This window comes from Grus americana, chromosome 25 (genome assembly GCF_028858705.1).
Source record: "Grus americana isolate bGruAme1 chromosome 25, bGruAme1.mat, whole genome shotgun sequence".
In the NCBI taxonomy this organism is placed as follows: domain Eukaryota; kingdom Metazoa; phylum Chordata; class Aves; order Gruiformes; family Gruidae; genus Grus; species Grus americana.
Genome location: NC_072876.1, coordinates 1,167,161 through 1,184,478, shown reverse-complemented (window position 1 = coordinate 1,184,478; position 17,318 = coordinate 1,167,161). Strand labels below are relative to the sequence as shown.

The 17,318-nt window shown below is 43.8% G+C and overlaps 1 protein-coding gene across 2 annotated transcripts in view; it reads left to right on the top strand.

The window, feature by feature from the left end:
* Nucleotides 1-110: 110 nt before the first annotated feature.
* The window catches only part of LZTR1 (leucine zipper like post translational regulator 1), a 38,946-nt gene continuing 21,738 nt past the window's right edge, over nucleotides 111-17,318 (top strand). For both annotated transcript variants that reach the window (XM_054803687.1, XM_054803688.1), the window contains exons 1-9: nucleotides 111-393; nucleotides 470-532; nucleotides 633-689; nucleotides 1,331-1,410; nucleotides 1,759-1,867; nucleotides 3,947-4,030; nucleotides 5,547-5,604; nucleotides 6,251-6,390; nucleotides 7,372-7,573. In XM_054803687.1, coding sequence (XP_054659662.1) covers nucleotides 218-393; nucleotides 470-532; nucleotides 633-689; nucleotides 1,331-1,410; nucleotides 1,759-1,867; nucleotides 3,947-4,030; nucleotides 5,547-5,604; nucleotides 6,251-6,390; nucleotides 7,372-7,573 — 969 coding nt within the window. In that variant the 5' untranslated portion in view covers nucleotides 111-217. The remainder of the gene's footprint in view (nucleotides 394-469; nucleotides 533-632; nucleotides 690-1,330; nucleotides 1,411-1,758; nucleotides 1,868-3,946; nucleotides 4,031-5,546; nucleotides 5,605-6,250; nucleotides 6,391-7,371; nucleotides 7,574-17,318) is intronic.

The window sequence follows — 17,318 nt, the reverse complement described above, 5'->3', positions numbered from 1 at the left end:
GCACGGGCCTCGAACGCGGGAGTCCGGGGCTCGGACGCGGGCCCTGCGGAGCGGTGCATGCTGGGGGTTGTAGTCCGGGGGGGGCCGGCACGCCGGGCGCGCTGGTCGCGGGGCAGGCCGGGAGCCGTAGTCCGGCGCGGAGCCGCAGCCAGGCCCGCAGCCGTAGTCCGGCGGGCGGCCCCGCGGTCGCCGGGTGCCGGCGAGGCTGGCGCGGGCCATGGCGGCGGTCGGAGCCCCGGCGGGCGGCGCGGGGCGCTCGAAGGTGGCGCCGAGCGTGGACTTCGACCACAGCTGCTCGGACAGCGTCGAGTACCTCACCCTCAACTTCGGGCCCTTCGAGACGGTGCACCGGTGGCGCCGCCTCCCGCCCTGCGACGAGTTCGTGGGGGCCCGGTGAGCGGGGGGCGGCGGGCGGGGAGGGGGGGACGCGTCCCCGCGGCTCCTGACCGCCGCTCTCTGCCGCCCGCAGGCGCAGCAAGCACACCGTGGTGGCCTACCGGGACGCCATCTACGTCTTTGGCGGGGACAACGGGTAAGGCCGTGGGAAGCGGGGCGAGGGGAGTCGGGCCCGAGGGCAGCCCCTGGCCGGCTCCGCGGCCCGGCTCAGCCGCCTCTCTCGTTCCTCCCCGCAGGAAGACGATGCTGAACGACCTGCTGCGCTTCGACGTGAAGGACTGCTCGTGGTGCAGGTGGGCCGCGCTCTGCTCCGGGCCCGGGCCCTCCCCTCCCGCGGGGTGGGAGATGCCTCGGCTTTCCGCGGCTCCTCGATCCCAGCTGGGGGCTCTACCAGGGGGAAGCATCGCCCCCCCCCCCAGGTGCTGTGCAGCTGACCTCTGCCAGCCGGCCGTGTGGCTGAGCCCGTCAGGGGGTCATTGGGTGCCCCCGCGCAGCTCCTGCCTGCGAGGGATGCTGGGCAGCGCAGCCGTGGGTTGCCACTGTTGGTACGCCCTCTGAGAGGGCCGAAAGGATGCGCAGACGGAGGGATCGGCCTGCTGCAGCCCCTCAGGGCAGGAAAGGTGCCGGGAGGCTCATAGATGTCTTTGTTTTGCCCCTGTGCTCTGGACTATGCTGTCTGTGTTGTCTTACCCATGCCTTGCTTGCTCTCTCTGCCAGACGGATTTCAGCAGCATCACGTTTGTAACCGTTTATGCTTACAGGGCTAGGTCTGTCATAAAATCTTAGTATAATTAAGAAACCAAAACTAGTGAAAACACTCAGGAGCAGTAGAATAACTTTTACCAGTTGTTTCTATTTTGAATCTGCACAATAGTTTTGAGCGCCCAAAGCATGACAAGGGTGTTTGACTGCTGCTGTTCTAAATGTTGTGCAGGGCTTTTACCACGGGGACCCCGCCAGCACCGCGCTATCACCACTCAGCTGTGGTCTATGGGAGCAGCATGTTTGTGTTTGGTAAGACAGCGGCAGATGCCGGTTGTGCGTGCTTGGAACGATAAATGTGCTGGTATTGTTTTGAAAAAAAGAATGAGATGTTTTTCGGAAGCATCAAAAGATCTTATTCAGTAGCAAATCCAGTATTTTTCATGGCTGACTCTGATTTCAACTTTAGCTTGGAAATACTTTTGCTGTTTTGTTTAAGCTGACTTGAAACTCATTGGTATAGGATTTCTCCCACCCATAGCATGCCATTAGTCAAATACCTTCTCTTTGTGCGGTCTAAACTTGAGTTTTCTTCTATATAACGACTAGAAGTGTGTGTGCTCTCTTGCGTCTGAGTCTCATGGAATTGTTGTTGCCCAGGCGGCTATACTGGAGACATTTATTCCAATTCCAACCTGAAGAATAAGAATGATCTCTTTGAATATAAGTTTGCAACTGGACAGTGGACAGAGTGGAAGACTGAAGGAAGGTAAGGAGCCGGCAGCATTGCCCCATTCTTCAAGGGGACTTAGCGTAACTCAGAAAACATTTAAAATAACTTCACAGAGAATGATATTGAAATGCTTCAGACAAAATGTCAGCAACTGGAAAGGGAGAGGGAAGTTAACCTGAAAGCTATTTCTGCCTTTCAAGAGCACTTTTTTTCAGTCACAGCTGAGAGAAACCATATTTTGTCTGAAAATAAGAAAGAATTGGATCAGAAGTATCAGAACTACAAGATAAATTAAAAGAGCTAGGGTCAACTAAGGTGGATTCTGCTGAATTCATTAGAAGCTTAGAGGGTGAAGTGAGAACACTTGAGACTTGGAGCTTGAGGCTGCAAAATGATGTAAATCAATTATCAAATGAAAAAGATCATCTTCTGCAGAAGTTGCAAAGTTTGGAAAAGGATGCTGTGTCTTTCACCTTAGAAAAACTCCAAAACAAAGCAGTAGATTTGAACAAGGATAAAGAGCTGCTTGTAAGAGAGTCGGAAATGATGCAGAGTAAATTAAGCTCATTTATTAACTTCATTCACAGTTAGAATTAGTTACTAATATTAAGACTGCAGGATAATTTCTGCTCTATTTTCTTGATTAAAGTTTTCTGAAAACTATCTTTTCTTCTGAAGGAGTTTTTTTGCAAGGCCTCCGTTCCAGAGTATACTGTATAGGAAATTTGACCCAAATCCATTCTTGGTGTTTCATTTCTGTGACAGAAGGGATGAGAGCAAAGGAAACTTTTTCTTCTGAATTTCCTTTTCAAGGATAGCATGAAATTCATCGATCCTGCAGAGTTTCAATTTAGTTTTATCAGAAACCAACTTGAAGCTTATTTGTAGTTAAATCTACACATTCTTTTTTGATTAAAGTTTTACTTTCTTGGAGTGCTCCAAAACGCGCACACTTGCTTGAAGCACCTTAAAGTGATGTCTTTACACGCAAATAAATTCAGAAACCGATGAATGAGTTGATGATAATACATGTTTAGATCTGTCGAACACAGGTTCCTGAGATTCAGCTTTCCAAGGCAAAATCAAAACCAGTAATGCATTACTTCTTAAAGTTGACTTTGTGCACGTTTCAGGATGTTATCCAGGACACTGATTTTGACCCGACTACTTAATGTTTACCACACCCGCGTGTGGGACATACTGTGACTTTCATTACACATTTGAAGTTTCCGAAATGCTGATTTTAGTGGGGGGAGGGAAGGGAACTTTTATTACTGTGATTTGTAGAAAGGGATGAGGAACGCACAATCCGTTCTTCAGTTACTGTTGCTCACCTCTGATGAGCATATGTTATGTTTAAGAACATGGACCACATCAGTAATTTCTCTTTCTGGTTATTCTAGCAACTTCGGCCATTTCAGAGAGTAATTCTTATTCATATTTTACGAACTCAAATGTCCTTGTCTTTCCCTGCAGTTACAAGTGACCTCAGACAAGCTAACATTACATCGACTGGCCTTGTGGCATCACTGTTTTGTTCAGCCCTTCTTGGCCGATTTAGTAAAAATGACAAAAATTAGGGAGCAGAAATCACAGGATTTATCTTTTGTTGTGGGCACTGCATCTCAGGAATGCCCCTGCTGAACAATCCCAAACAAGCTTTGTGAGCTCTGTCCCGGGTCTCTTTTGCGTGTTCCACCTTCTTAGTGCACGACAGCATGCATGGGATTTCTCTAGCGTGAGTGGATTGCTACGTTACCATAAAGACAGTCCTGTTAAATGTCCCACTATTTAGCTGCTTCCCATAAAACAAAGAGCATTTGAGGCCTGGCAAGGAACTAATTAGGATTTTATTTTCTTTCTCTTTTTTTCTGTATGTGTTAAGGCAATTTTTCTGTAGTGAAGGAAGCAGAGTGTAAAATTCTAACACGTACCCTTCGGAGGCCTGCTTTGTGTTTTGAGGATGTACGACAGAAGCAGCATCTTGGCTTGAAGCTGTTTTGTGTCGGGGACTTTGTTTTTCTTACACGTGCATTTTAGCTGTTGCGCGGATCCTTCTTACAGCACCTCTGGAGGTGATGGCAGATTTTTTTTTCTTAATTTTCTCCATTGCAGGTTGCCAGTTGCGAGGTCAGCTCATGGTGCAACAGTGTATAGTGATAAGCTGTGGATCTTTGCAGGATATGATGGCAATGCACGGTACGTGGTGAGATCGCTCTGTCCTTGGGTGCTTTTGTAAAATCCCAGTCCCTCGCTTTTCACCTCTGTAGAGACATTTTCGTATACTAAGCGATTTAAACACATAACCGGAGCTTCGCAAAACCCAGCCTGTTGTTGAGCATTACGGTTTTGCAGTTCACCAGTTCGTGTTCAAATAAGTATGTGTTTAAAACCTAAAAATCTCAGAATGGCTATGGATGTATAATTTACAGCCTTCTTGGCTGTAAAGATGCTAAATGATCTTTGAAATTTGACAAACGAGCATTTCTCTAAAGATACTCGCCACAGGCCTTCTGATGTCGCTGAAGGCTTATGGAACGAAGCAAGGATTTTCTCTGAAGTCATATGACAGAACTAAGAACAACACGTCAGCCTTTTCTCTGAAAACACGTGAAACTCTTGGTGGGATACTGCACCGAAATACCAAGATTATTTAGGTTGAAGGAAGATGAGATTTTGGCTGGGGAAAGGCTGGAAATGAGTGGTACTGAGAAGTTAGGGAGAGTCTGGTGCCTTGTCCCAGATGGCAGCTCTCCACGTTTGCTGTTACTCTGTCAGGGAAGAATCAATTCTGAACACATCGTTTTTCTCTGTCTTGATGAACTCGAGAAGTATTTTATGTTGATGCACAGTATGTGCATCGTGAGAGCATATAGAGCTTCTCACAGACTGGGAGCTGCCTCAGCATGCGGGGCTGCCTCCTTCTGAGGGGAATCTGCAGAAAAGTTATCGGCTCCTCACAGTCTCCGGGAGTACTGCCGCTAATTGGAAAAACAGATGGGATCTTTATTTCTGGAGGAGGAATTGGAGAAAGAGGCATGACTGTGGAATTGCTCAGTTCCAGCTTAGGGAGTTCCCCAGGGACCTTGGGTAGCTGGAAGGAGGGATTGGGTGAGAGGAGCTGTCTAATTTATGTTAAATATGTTTAATCATGTTAAAAAATGTCTTTTTGTGGAACATGAGCCTCCGGGCAGGTTTGAACAAAGGAAGCATCTGTAGTTGTCTGTGAGTAACTTGCAACCAGAAAAGGCACAGTCGGATATGTGGTTGTCAGTGATGTGTCAGGTTACCTGCTTCGTCCTCCTTGATGTATTTGAGGTAGGATTCAGCCACATAAATAATTACTGTGGTCAGTCTTGGGGGTTAGCAGGGATGGGTAGAAGAAAGCAGGGTAATAGGGGGTATTTCTGTAAAAATCCTGAAGATTAAATAGCTCAAATCTGTAAGCTCCAGGCAGAGTTGCTGTGCATAACTGTTAACTGTAGTACCCTTGCAGCCAGAAAGACACTAAAGTGAGATTAGGTGGTGGTATAAAACTTAGGTGTAGGACAAAAAGATTATAATTTTTTTTTTTCTGTTAGCGGAAGTAGGAGATTCTTCCTCTGCAGGAGAAGGAATGCTAATAAAACAGGATCTCTGTCCTTTCAGTTCTATGAGCTAAAAATTACCAAAAATAAACTGTTTCAAATCAAGCTTTTTTTGTGTTGTAACATAGGTTAAATGATATGTGGACAATTGGCCTACAGGATAGAGAGCTAACGTGCTGGGAAGAGGTAAGAAGCTTTAATACCAACTAACATAGAATTTTCTTGTTTGGTTTCATACACAATTATTTAAAACTTCCTGTGCTGGACTGGACTGCTCTCTCTTCAGAATGTATTTGTCACACAGGTGAAAAGAAACAGTTCAAATTTGATTTTGTTTATGTATTTGGCAAACCAAGCAATATATTATATATAGTATAATATATAATATATGATATGATATATATATTAAATAATATATAATAATATAGTGTGATTTTTGCTTGTGAATCTGAACCGGACCTAGACTGCCCGTGGGGGCTGTGCTGTGCCCCCCGCAGAAGGGGACTGCATTTCCACTTCAACCACTGCCGTGGGCCAGGAGCTTTGCAGGCTGGCTATCGAGATCAGAGCCCTGATCCTTACAGTGTCAGGGGCTTTAGAAATGTGGCCTCTCATCCTTTTTATCCATGGTAAAATGAGTCTGTGCAGACATGTAAGCACAGCGTTAGTTGATTACCTATAGCCTGATTTATAGGGACCGGGCTGTCTGCACGCATTGCTGCCATGTGGTCTGTCTGTCTGCTGATGTATCGCACGATCCTGCAGCACACTCAACGTGCCTAGTTGTGCACTACAATAATACATTTTTATTTTGTACTTCATTATCTTTCAGATTGAACAAAGTGGTGAAATTCCTCCTTCCTGCTGTAATTTTCCCGTGGCTGTTTGCAAAGACAAGATGTTTGTTTTCTCTGGCCAGAGTGGAGCAAAGATTACCAATAATCTCTTTCAGTTTGAATTCAAGGAAAAGATGTAAGTGTAGACAGTTAAGTCACGCAAAATCCACATAGTCCTTGACTACTAGAGTTGAGAAATGCACGTGCTTAAGGGTATTGGGGAAGAATACTGCATCTTATGACGAGGAATGGTAGACAAGATAAAATATGGACTGTTTTAATGAGACTTTGTCGTTTGCCATGTGCATCAGATTGGTCTTTTTCAGCAGACAAACAGAAAGTTTAGCAGATTCACTTTAAATGGTAAGTGTGAATCTTAGCATATTCAGAATGGGATGCCAAGTATTACCTTCCTAAAAATTGTACTGTGAATACCTGATTAAAACCAGACAGAGGTCCTGTGAAATACAAGTTCATAGTGAAATCACTGGGAAATGTAAGATGCGTAAATATTTTTTAAAATCTTGAGTATTCAGTTTGAGACATTTGGTGTGACTTGCTGAGAGTGTCAACCATTGCCCTGAAAATGTGGCCCCTCTGATGGGATAAAAATACCGAAAAGTGGGAATACAGGTGCACCGGTCTGTTCTGACAGCCTGGGGGTCTGGGCACTGCCTGCAGTGGAACCCCAACTGAAACGACAGGTAACGGCCTCCAGACCTTGGCTGAAATGGTACCGTCGTAATGAACGAGCGATGCCTTATCTAAATGGGGTACGGTGCCCTTTCCTTAGAAGGGTTAGCTGTTAAATGTGTCATAACAGATCATCGATTCCTTCCCAAGTTGTGGTCTTTGAGCTGCTGGGGTTTACATAAATACATGTGGGTTGTGGAACCACGTTGCCTTTATCACCTTTTCAGTGAGAAGTTTAGCAGCACAGAGCTGACGTAGATCTCTGAGAAATCTGCAGGATTAGTCACTGTCTGTTCTCATGCAGCTCAATAAGTACTGTAATAGAGCTCCTCTTCTTTATTCTTATAGTCTGAGAGTTAGAAAACTTACTTTGCAGAAAAGAATTGTAAAAAAAAAATATACTGTTTCATCTTTAATGTCTCAGTTGGACACGAATTCCTACCGAGCACTTACTTCGAGGCTCCCCTCCTCCTCCACAACGAAGGTACGGCCACACAATGGTGGCGTTCGACCGGCATCTCTACGTGTTTGGTGGTGCTGCAGATAACACGCTGCCCAACGAGCTTCACTGCTACGACGTGGACTCTCAGACCTGGGAAGTTATCCAGCCCAGCCCAGACAGTGAGGTAAAATGTTCAGCTCTTGTTTTTTTCCTTTTATGCTCCATCTTTTTTTGACCCATTTTTGCTGTCAGGCTGTGGACGTGTTTTTGACACAGACATTGACTTTTAGCTGAATAGTAAGAGCTCCTTCCCAGCAATGGTTAAGCAGCTGAAATATTATGGGCAACAGTCTTTAAAAATTAGTCAGTGTTGACACATTGAAAACTTTGCTTAGTACTGTTTAAAGAAATACCATAAACCACTTGTAATTCAAGTTATCAGCCAGTCATTGTTTGACAAAGATCAGTAATGAGTTCACTGTGAGGACCAGGGGTTGTGTGGTTGGCTGCGTGGTGCTGTTGAAGCAGAATTCAAAACTAGACAAGGTTTTGATCGTTTCACTGTGATAATACCTGTGTGTGTAAAATCTTACAAATTCTGTAATTATACAGACTAGCATTTCCCTTTTAGGTCAAGGGTAAAGTGTTTGCTTATAAAGGTATGACTGTAAAATAATAATAGAGATCATAGGGAGGCTCAGAAATGCCTTTTTTGAACGTGTTTGCGTTAATAAGATATATAAATTAAAAAACGTAGGTTCTTTACATGAACGTAAAAAGGCAGTAGACCACCAAGGGCCAAGTAAACACCCCAAATGAGAAAATAGTTAAAAAAAAAAATTATTAACATGTTAATATGTTTCTTTTGGGCTCCTCATTCCAATGCAGTGATTGTGCGATAAAATGTCAATGTATTTTTCATAGCGCACTCACAGATACCGTGTTTCAAGTTGAAGTGCTGAGGGTTTGCATGGTTTCAGTTCACATTTCCGTAAACGTGGTTTCAGTGGCCTCTGATCATTTCATTCCCTGAATGCACAAAAAAGTAGGTTTCTTGAAGCCTGTACTAATACGTGTATTTCCTGGATTTAGAATGGATGCATTGGCTGTATTTGCTCATTTCAATAGATTTTACTTTAAGCCATGTTAAAATACTTCAGCTGATTTAATAGTAGGTTTAGAGTGTGTTAGCTGATCTGCGGGGAAGAAGCACTTGATGTTTGTGTGCTGTATAGAGAACTGCAGAGATTAAGGTTATACTGTAGAGATGAATATTGCATGAATTAGGATCAAATGCAGATTTACTAATTGTGCCAGAATTGGTATGACAGAGGTGCTCACATCCTTGACTGTTGCCCAATATTTTAGTTGGTTTGCAAAGACGCGTAACTCTGCATTTGACAAATAGGACAATACCATTTACACGCTGCCCTTAAATTAACAGTGCATCTGGGCCTCGCTTTGAAAAATTATTTGACCAAAGTATTTCATGGTAGCCTATTTTCTGCTTTACAAAACTGATTTATTTTCACGTGAAATCAATAAAACTGCAGTTCCAACTTGTTAAAGACACAGTTGCCTGCAGGAATGTAGGTCCCGTTCTGTTCCTACTAACGTTACCATTTGGCACTGAAGGCTTCGTCAGTCTTTGGTTCTTCATGATGCGATGGCTTATCGCTTTCAAGAGCAAAACTGCTCCTGACGGTGCTGTAAAACAGCATTGTTACCTGACTTATCGCCTGCTAAATTTAATTTCATATTTCAGAGCTCTTTTCTTGGGCTGTCTGTAATCCCAGGCAGGTGTCTGTCTCCGAGTTGCATGTATTGTATTTTGAAGTTTCTTTCACAGCTACGGCATCTGGAGACTAGTTTAGTAGAAATGGGAAGGGAGATTGAAGCACTGTTGAAACATGCGATAGTAAATTTTCTTAAAAGAGCAATTAACTGCAAGATCTGAGAGACTTTTGGCGTTTTAAGTAAGTTTTAAATGATTTTGTGTGTTCTGGAGTGATAACTAGATCATTTCTCAGAATTGTTTTCCTGAAGTTTCCACGAGCATTTGGCAAAGACTTTTAACAGTGGCAATGAATCTCTAATACCATGCTATTCCCAGGACACTCTGAACTTGAAATTTCCTTTCTTATCCATATCTGTGAAGAAAATTATTTACATGAAGTTGAAACAAGGTAGAAGACGTGGAGTACCTGGAATATTGTGTCCAGTTCTGGGCTCCCCAGTTCAAGACAGACAGGGAACTACTGGAGAGAGTCCAGCGGAGGGCTGTGAGCATGATGAGGGGACTGGAGCATCTCTCGTATGACGAAAGGCTGAGAGAGCTGGGTCTGGTTAGCCTGGAGAAGACTGAGAGAGGATCTGATCAATACTTCTAACTATCTCAAGGGTGGAAGTCTAGAGGATGGGGCCAGACTCTTCTCAGTGGTGCCCAGTGACAGGACAAGGGGCAACGGGCACAAACTGGAACACGGGAAGTTCCATCTGAACATGAGGAAAAACTTCTTCACTCCGAGGGTGACCGAGCCCTGGGATGGGCTGCCCAGAGTGGTTGTGGAGTCTCCTTCTCTGGAGAGATTCAAAACCCGTCTGGACACGATCCTGTGCGACCTGCTCGAGGTGATCCTGCTCTAGCAGGGGGGTTGGACTAGATGATCTCCAGAGGTCCCTTCCAACCCCAACCAGTCTGGGATTCTGTGAATCTGTATAGCATATGTTCTTCTTGTATTTTTATTGTATTTTATGTTACGTGATCTTAGAAATGCTGCATTACAACTTCACTTAACAGCACTATAGCTGGGTTAACTTTCATACTTATCATCATGTGATGAATTTCCTTAATTCTTTCTTCTTTTGGACATTGAGCATGGAGTGGGTGAAGCCTCCTGAGTCCCACGTAAGAAGATTTGGTGCTGATGTAGCTGAGGTCAGTAGTGGTTTTTACAGTGCTTTGCAAAAGAGATTTCTTACACTTGTGCTGAAGGAGAGTGATTGCTGCCAGTCTAGTCTTTATTGTTCACTGAACTAAGACTAAGCCAGCCCTGAGAAGCTTTTCAGAGTGACCCAGGAGTGATTTGAACTTTTCAGACCTACGCATGTCAGTACTAGAAATAGGCTGTCAGGTGGAAACGGTATTTGCCCCTGCAACCCTGTTATGGGCGACATGGGAGGTGACAAGTCCCACGAGACTGAAGAATCTCGAGGTTTTCACCAGAGAAGGTGGCACAATTTGAGCATTAATAACAGTGGGGCAGGTGAGTTCCACGAAGGTCATGGAGTAGTTCATGAGGACAGGCAGCAATCAAGTACCAGGCGCTGTAGGTGCACTGAGACAGTCTTGCATTTTCTGCATTTTGGGTAAAGAGGTGGAGCAAAAACTGGAGACAAGTCTGGTGATGGACCTGTTCTAGTTTGCTGCCCAGGTCTCTCGAAATTGTTGACAATGCCTCACTGTGGCATGGAGGATGGGAAAACAGCTTAGTAAGTGGAAGAGGGGAAACTAAAGGTCAGCACTTCAAAAATAAACCAGGAACTCGCTAGTTTATGCTTTTAGGATGTCTCCAAAATGAATATGAAGACACGCTTTCTGAACTGCACAATTGCAATCCATACCTCCTCATACCTTCGTCTTAACGTTATAATACGCATACATATATGTTTTACAGAGCACACAGAGCTGTTCTCCATCCTTCCTGTTAGATGATCTTCACAGTTGGGAGTTCTACTTTTCAAAGGCAGCCAGAGGAATATCACGTCAGAGTCCATCCCTGCCTGCGTAACACTGCCAAACCCAGCACTGAGGTGCTGGGTTTCCTTTATACACGGCTATTGGAGGATTTTAAAAGAATTTAAATACAATTTCCTATTTCTTTTTTGGCTTCAAGTTTTCCTATTGACCTCAAAATATCCTTGGCTTTCTGAAGAAGGTTGGAACAGCATAAAAAGTGAGCAGGCGATAAGAGGGAAAATGCCCCATCTTGCACAGTTGCTTCCCAGCAGACAGACACGCGCGTGCACGCGGCAGTCAGGGTTTGTGCTACGCCAGCGGAGCGCGTTGTAGGGAACGGCGGGGAGGGACGCACAGCCGTTTGTGGACGCAGCCCTGCAGAATCAAAAGCGATGTTTGGAAACAGGCAGTGCCTCATAGAGGACAAGGTGTCGTAGGAAGAGGAAGAAAATTCTCCTTCCTCGCAGTGCTTAGAGGAGGTCAGCGCGTGGGATCGTTAGACTGTCTGTGGATCGCTCCCCCGTTACCAGGCGAATTACCATCGGCCCCCAGCGACCGCGGGGACTAGTGAGCAATCTCTCTCTCCTGAAGTTATGAGAGAAATCTCTAGAACTTGGCCTGTGAAACATTTTAGTCTCACGGTTATGCCTTTCAAAGTCAAGAGCAATAAAAATTTCTGATTTTCAGAGCTCTTAATTTTTCTTTTAATAGGCAAAAAGCAGAGTTAACGTGTTGGTAACTTTCTCTGGCTTACTTTGAGTCACAGTTCTGGATTTGTTCAGATGACGTGGTTTGTGGGCAGCTAAGAAGGATTAAAAGGACTTACTCATCCTACCGTGGATGCGTCTGCCATGGTCTCCCTGTGCAGAGATCGGTTACACCCGTTGAGGTATCTTCAGGCAAAAGAAACATGTTGTTATGTGAACAAAACCCCGAATTCCTGCAGTAAGGCCCCTAACCTGATCTGCCTTCAGATGTGGTGAGTGTAGTTGTCAGGGCGTCATGTTCTGCTAGGAGAGACAAAATTTAGCATTTCACAGTCCAGAGAAGACTGATACTTTTTGTGTTTATAAATAATACGTAGTATTCAGACTTGCATCCTTTTGAGAAAATATTTTTTAAAAATTTAGGATCTTCATAGCAGTGAGCTTTTCGAGTGTGTGCTCAGTAAGCTGGAGAGGGACATCTTGAAGATGTTAGTGTTCCTAAAAACCTGGTTATCAGAGTAACTGTAGTTAAGGTTGTTGCACAGCTCGACTTCTCTTTGTCAAGTCTCCATTCATATCCTTTCTGCGGGATGTTTATTACATCCTTTTACAGAATTTTGCCAGAGAAAGCAAAATGCAGGCGTGTGTGGATGATAGGCAGAAGGAATATATTTTTGTAGCTCACGGGTAAGAAATTAGAACAACACAGTATTAACATGACTCGCATTAAATGGGTGCGAAGTTGGATAACTGAAAGGTATGAAATACGGTTTGGAATGAGGAGTAGTTACTCTGCTTAGGGCCTTTAGAGACTGGTTCTTGTTGCATTGCTATAAACTTTTGTCAACGACCTTGAAAGAAAACAGAAAATCACAGTTTTCCCCTAATATTTACTAATTGTCCAGAGTTTTGCCTGTTAATGATTAAAATAACAGTCTGCTCAGAGCGATTTGGCTTTCTTCTTAAGGTGCGCACAAGCAATACATATTTCAGTATGTGCGTAAAGTAATACATCTAAGAACAGGGTGTGTGGTCTATGCGAATAGTTTCCCTTACAGTATTCCTGGAAACAATGACTTACAAACTGTAGCTGAGACAAGCTCCCTGTAACGTAAAGTGGCTGGGAATACTGATGATATTCTTGGCTCCAGATGCCGACGCAGTGCAGTATCATTTAGTAACATAAATACATTACCGTCATCTTCGTTAGATAGATCTTCCAGTGTAATATCTCACCATCTTGTGTTCACAAATCAAGGAGGTTGTTCAGAGAAGAAATCTGAAAATGATTAAAGATTGCGAAACACAGTGGCCAGCTGTGAAGCGTAGTCTCTTTTAGGGGAGGTTTAGGAAATTAATTCTTCGCTGGCCTACCTGGGGAACAGAGACTTTTTGGTCTATTGGTAAAGCAAGATCCAGTGGCTTAACGTTGAAACTAGAAATATTCAGACTAAAAAAGAAATGGAAATAAAAGTTTACAAATTGTAAAGAATGAGGGTAATGATTCATTGGAACATTTTATCAGAGCTTTTCGGTAGATTATTCACTACTTCTAAAGCAGAATTTGGTATTTTTTAAAAAGGAAGTTTTCCTGAAAGAAAGACTCCATTTTAGTACGACTTCAATGAAGACTTGTAGGCTGTTTTGTGCAGGAAGTCAGATTAAGTTCCCAAAAGTACTGTTATGGTAATTTGATTTTTGAATACACACCACGGTGCCAAAAAGCAGCAAATGGTTGGTCACTTGTTTTTGTGTAATCTGTTGTTAGATTTCAGTATATTATCTTTTGAGACATTTTCATTGAATGCAGCAATATTTGCTCGTTAAATTGTGCGTAATCCTCTCTGATGAATTATACATGAACAGTAGTTTTCAGAGTTGCAACTGATGTATTAAAATGATTTTAAAGGAAAGAGAATTTACTGTTATTGCAGCTGTAAATAAGTTAAAGATTGTCTCATAGTCTGACCTTTGCAGCGATAATGGCACGTGTTGGAAGGCCATTGTTAAAGAATTAACCTCCCTCTTCCAGGCAACACTCTCCAGTGAATGCCAAATGGAAAAGTCTCATCTTCGGAGTAGAGCAGAATATCAAATGATGTCCGCTGTCCCATCCCCTATTACTTACCATAGCCAGAACTGCAAAATCTGTAGAAGAGCTGATATCGCAACAAACTTTTGTTATTTATGACTTTGCATTTCTATCTAGTGATTTATCCTCCATTGTAGGTTTCTTCATCGTGGTCTTCAACTTTCTTTCCTCTTCCACAATCCATGACAATCCCTCTTCGGTCTTAACAGCTTCATATGAGGAATTGGTACTTACTGAGGTGATCCTCTGCTTTACACCATTGTTAAGCTGTAATAGATGAATTTATGTTGGCAAAAATATTTTTGTCTGCAGTGTGTTTATTGAGATTGTCATAACACAGTAGTGCGGTGTTGAAGATTGCATGAAAAGTTTTGAGAAGTCTCTACCTTTAACAACAGGCTAGATGAACCTCTCTCAGGAATGAAGTAGATATTGTTGACCCTGCTTGGGGCAGAGGAATGGAAATAGCCTTTGATGAGGTCCTTTCCAGGTATCTCTGACAGATTTTTAATTCCATGTTTTCTTGTATCGTACAATCAGGAAAATAAGAGGGGAAAAGGAAAGGCTAAATTTCCATCTTAGATGTAACTTAAATTTCCATCGTAACAAGAGCTAAGCTGGGCTTTGAGACCTGTAGTATGTTAAAGAACAGGAGGAAATCTTAGAATTACAAAAGCAGGTAGGTTGGAAGGGACGTCCAGAGGTTTCGAGTCTAACCTTGTACTCAAAGCAGGTCTGGTTAGGGCAGGCTTCTCAGGACCTTGCCCAGTCCGTTTCTGTGTACCTCTGAGCATAGAGATCCAACAGCCTCTCCTGGCTTCTATTCCAGTGTTTGTGCACTATCATGTAAAAGATCTTCCTCTCATGTTGAGAAGGAATTTCCTGTGCTGTAGCCTGTGTCTGTTGCCTCCTGTCTTTCTAGGCACCTCTCAGAAGAGTGGCTCTGTCTTCTCTGCACTCCTGTAGGTAGCTGCAGACAGTAAGGCATCTCCTTTGCCTTTTCTTCTCTCGTGCATCATGTGCTCCAGCCCCTGATGGTCTTGGTAGCCTTCCACTGGACTTGTTTATGTAGCTCAATGCCTTTCTTGTTCTGAGGAGCCTAAAATTGGGCAGAATACTTCATATGTGGTCTTATAAATACTGAATAGAGGAGGAAAAATCCCTTCCCTCAACCTGCTGGCTAGGCACTTGCAGATGCAGCTGAAGATGCTGATGGCCTTACTGCAGGAGAACGCTGCTGACTCCTGTTCAGCTTGTTGTCCACCAGAACTTCCAGGTTTTTTTTCTACAGAACTGTTTTCTAGACAGCTCATCCCCAGTCTGTTTCATTTCAAGGAATTACTGTGTCCCAGGAGCAGGACTTGGCAGAACTTCATGAGGTACCTGTCAGCCCATTTTTCCAGCCTAGATAGGTCCTTTTGAATAGCAGCCTCCAGCATTTCAGCTGCTCCAGACAACTTGGTATCAACCACAGACTTGCTGAGAATGCGATGCCCTCCTCCAATCTGTGAAGCCAGTCAGCATTTTGTAGGAGATGATCGGGTTAGTTGGGAAAAATTTATCCTTGGTAAATCCTTGCTGACTGTTCACAGTCACCTCCTTCAAGTGGTAGAAGTAGCTTCCAGGAGGATTTGCTCCATAACCTTCTCGGGACGGACGTGCGGTTGACTGACCTATGGTTAACTGGATGCTGCTCCTTACAGGTGAAAGAAGCCTTTTCCCAAGCTGTGTTCATTCCTAGGTGCATATCATGCCAGATTTTGCAAAGTAATAGGTGCTTCAGGGATTATAACCAGCACTGTGTTTACTGTCCGGTACCTACAGCCATCAGCTAGGCTAGGTGAGTCCATTGCCATAATCTGAAAGGAGTCACTGTCTAAGCAAAGGCACAATAAACCCCTTCAGCATTTGCCTTCTCCTTTGTTCATTTGCAGAGCTCTGTGTTCTGAAGATCACTCTAAAATAAGTCTGTTCCAATTTTGTCTGAAAATCATATGGATTTATTCACCCAGCATGTGAAAACATCATAAATCCTTAAACCTCCTTGAACCTAATGAATATCCAAAGCTCTGTCTGCCCATCTGTTTGAGAGTTTTATGCTGTGTCCTGGCATGATAGTGTAGAAGCATCTCTTGAGTATAAACAGCTTGCTACCGGCAACAACATCTCATTTGGACCTGTTGGAGCTTATGGTTTTCTTCCAGATTCAGAGGAAAAACAGATTTTTATAATTTTTTTTACCTTCATATTGGTTCACCAGGTTTGTTTGTTTGATGGCTTTAAGTCTTTTTATTTCATTTTGGCTTAGAGGTTTTAGTGGTGTTGGAGGATAGAGAGGCTCATCAGTGTTCCTAGATTGTGGAAGAGATGTGAGCGCATCTTTACTGGCTTTGGACTTCAGTGCAATGATCAGCTTCCTTCATACCTGCTCATTCACATGTGAGGGTGAGGACAGTATAAAAGTATTCTGTAAATATAAGAAGGCTTCTGAGAAGCTGAGAGAATGAGAAAGCAGCCTTGAAACAACTGCCGTGGATTTGATTTTAGCTATTGCCTAATATTGCACACAGTGTTGAAATTCCAGTCTGAAAAAGCACTGAAAACACATTAGAAATGCTTTGAGAAATGACCAAGAGATAAGAGATAAACACTGAAAAGAGCACAAGTAGTCACAGCCTGCACTAATAGTATAGCTAATATATTCTTCACAGCCAAGAGAATGAATCTCGCTACAGGAACGTTCCGTCATGTAGCTGACCCAGCTCTCCTGACAGAAGTACGAAGAATTGCATCTGGCCACGAAGAGGAGCGCATGGCTCTCTGGCGGAGCAGCCGCGGCTGCGTCGGCTCCGTGCGCGTTGCCTGTCGTCATGCTGCGGTGTAACGTAGCAGCTGTAGAAAAGGTTTTACTTTGTTGTCTTCCAGACGCGCTGGTCAGCTTTAACATAAAGTACAGGTTGTCTCTTTACGGTGGTCCGTCTGCCCCTTTCTCTCATCAAGCCAAAATGTTGGAAATCTCTCAGGCTATGGGAGGAGCTGACAGATATTGCCCCTTCGCCCCCTGATCTGCATTCTTCCTTCTGGCACTAAACAAAACCCTCAGCTTCTCATGAAGAACCGTGGGAGGAAGAAGGCAGACAAAAAGCAATTAACGTTTGAGATTTTGATTACGGTGTACTTCTGTCATCGCAAAAAACATAAGAAAACTAGACGACTGATTTGTTAAATTGTTCAGTCACAGCGATGGGCTCCAAAGAAGACTGCGGTGCTTTCTCTGGACTGATTCTGAATGTTTTGGATGCGTGGGCACGATCTTTTGGAGCTTCAGCCACAGGGGGGACTCCTGCTTCGTGTCCGGTCTCTCCTGCCTCCCGTCTGTACTTTTACACAC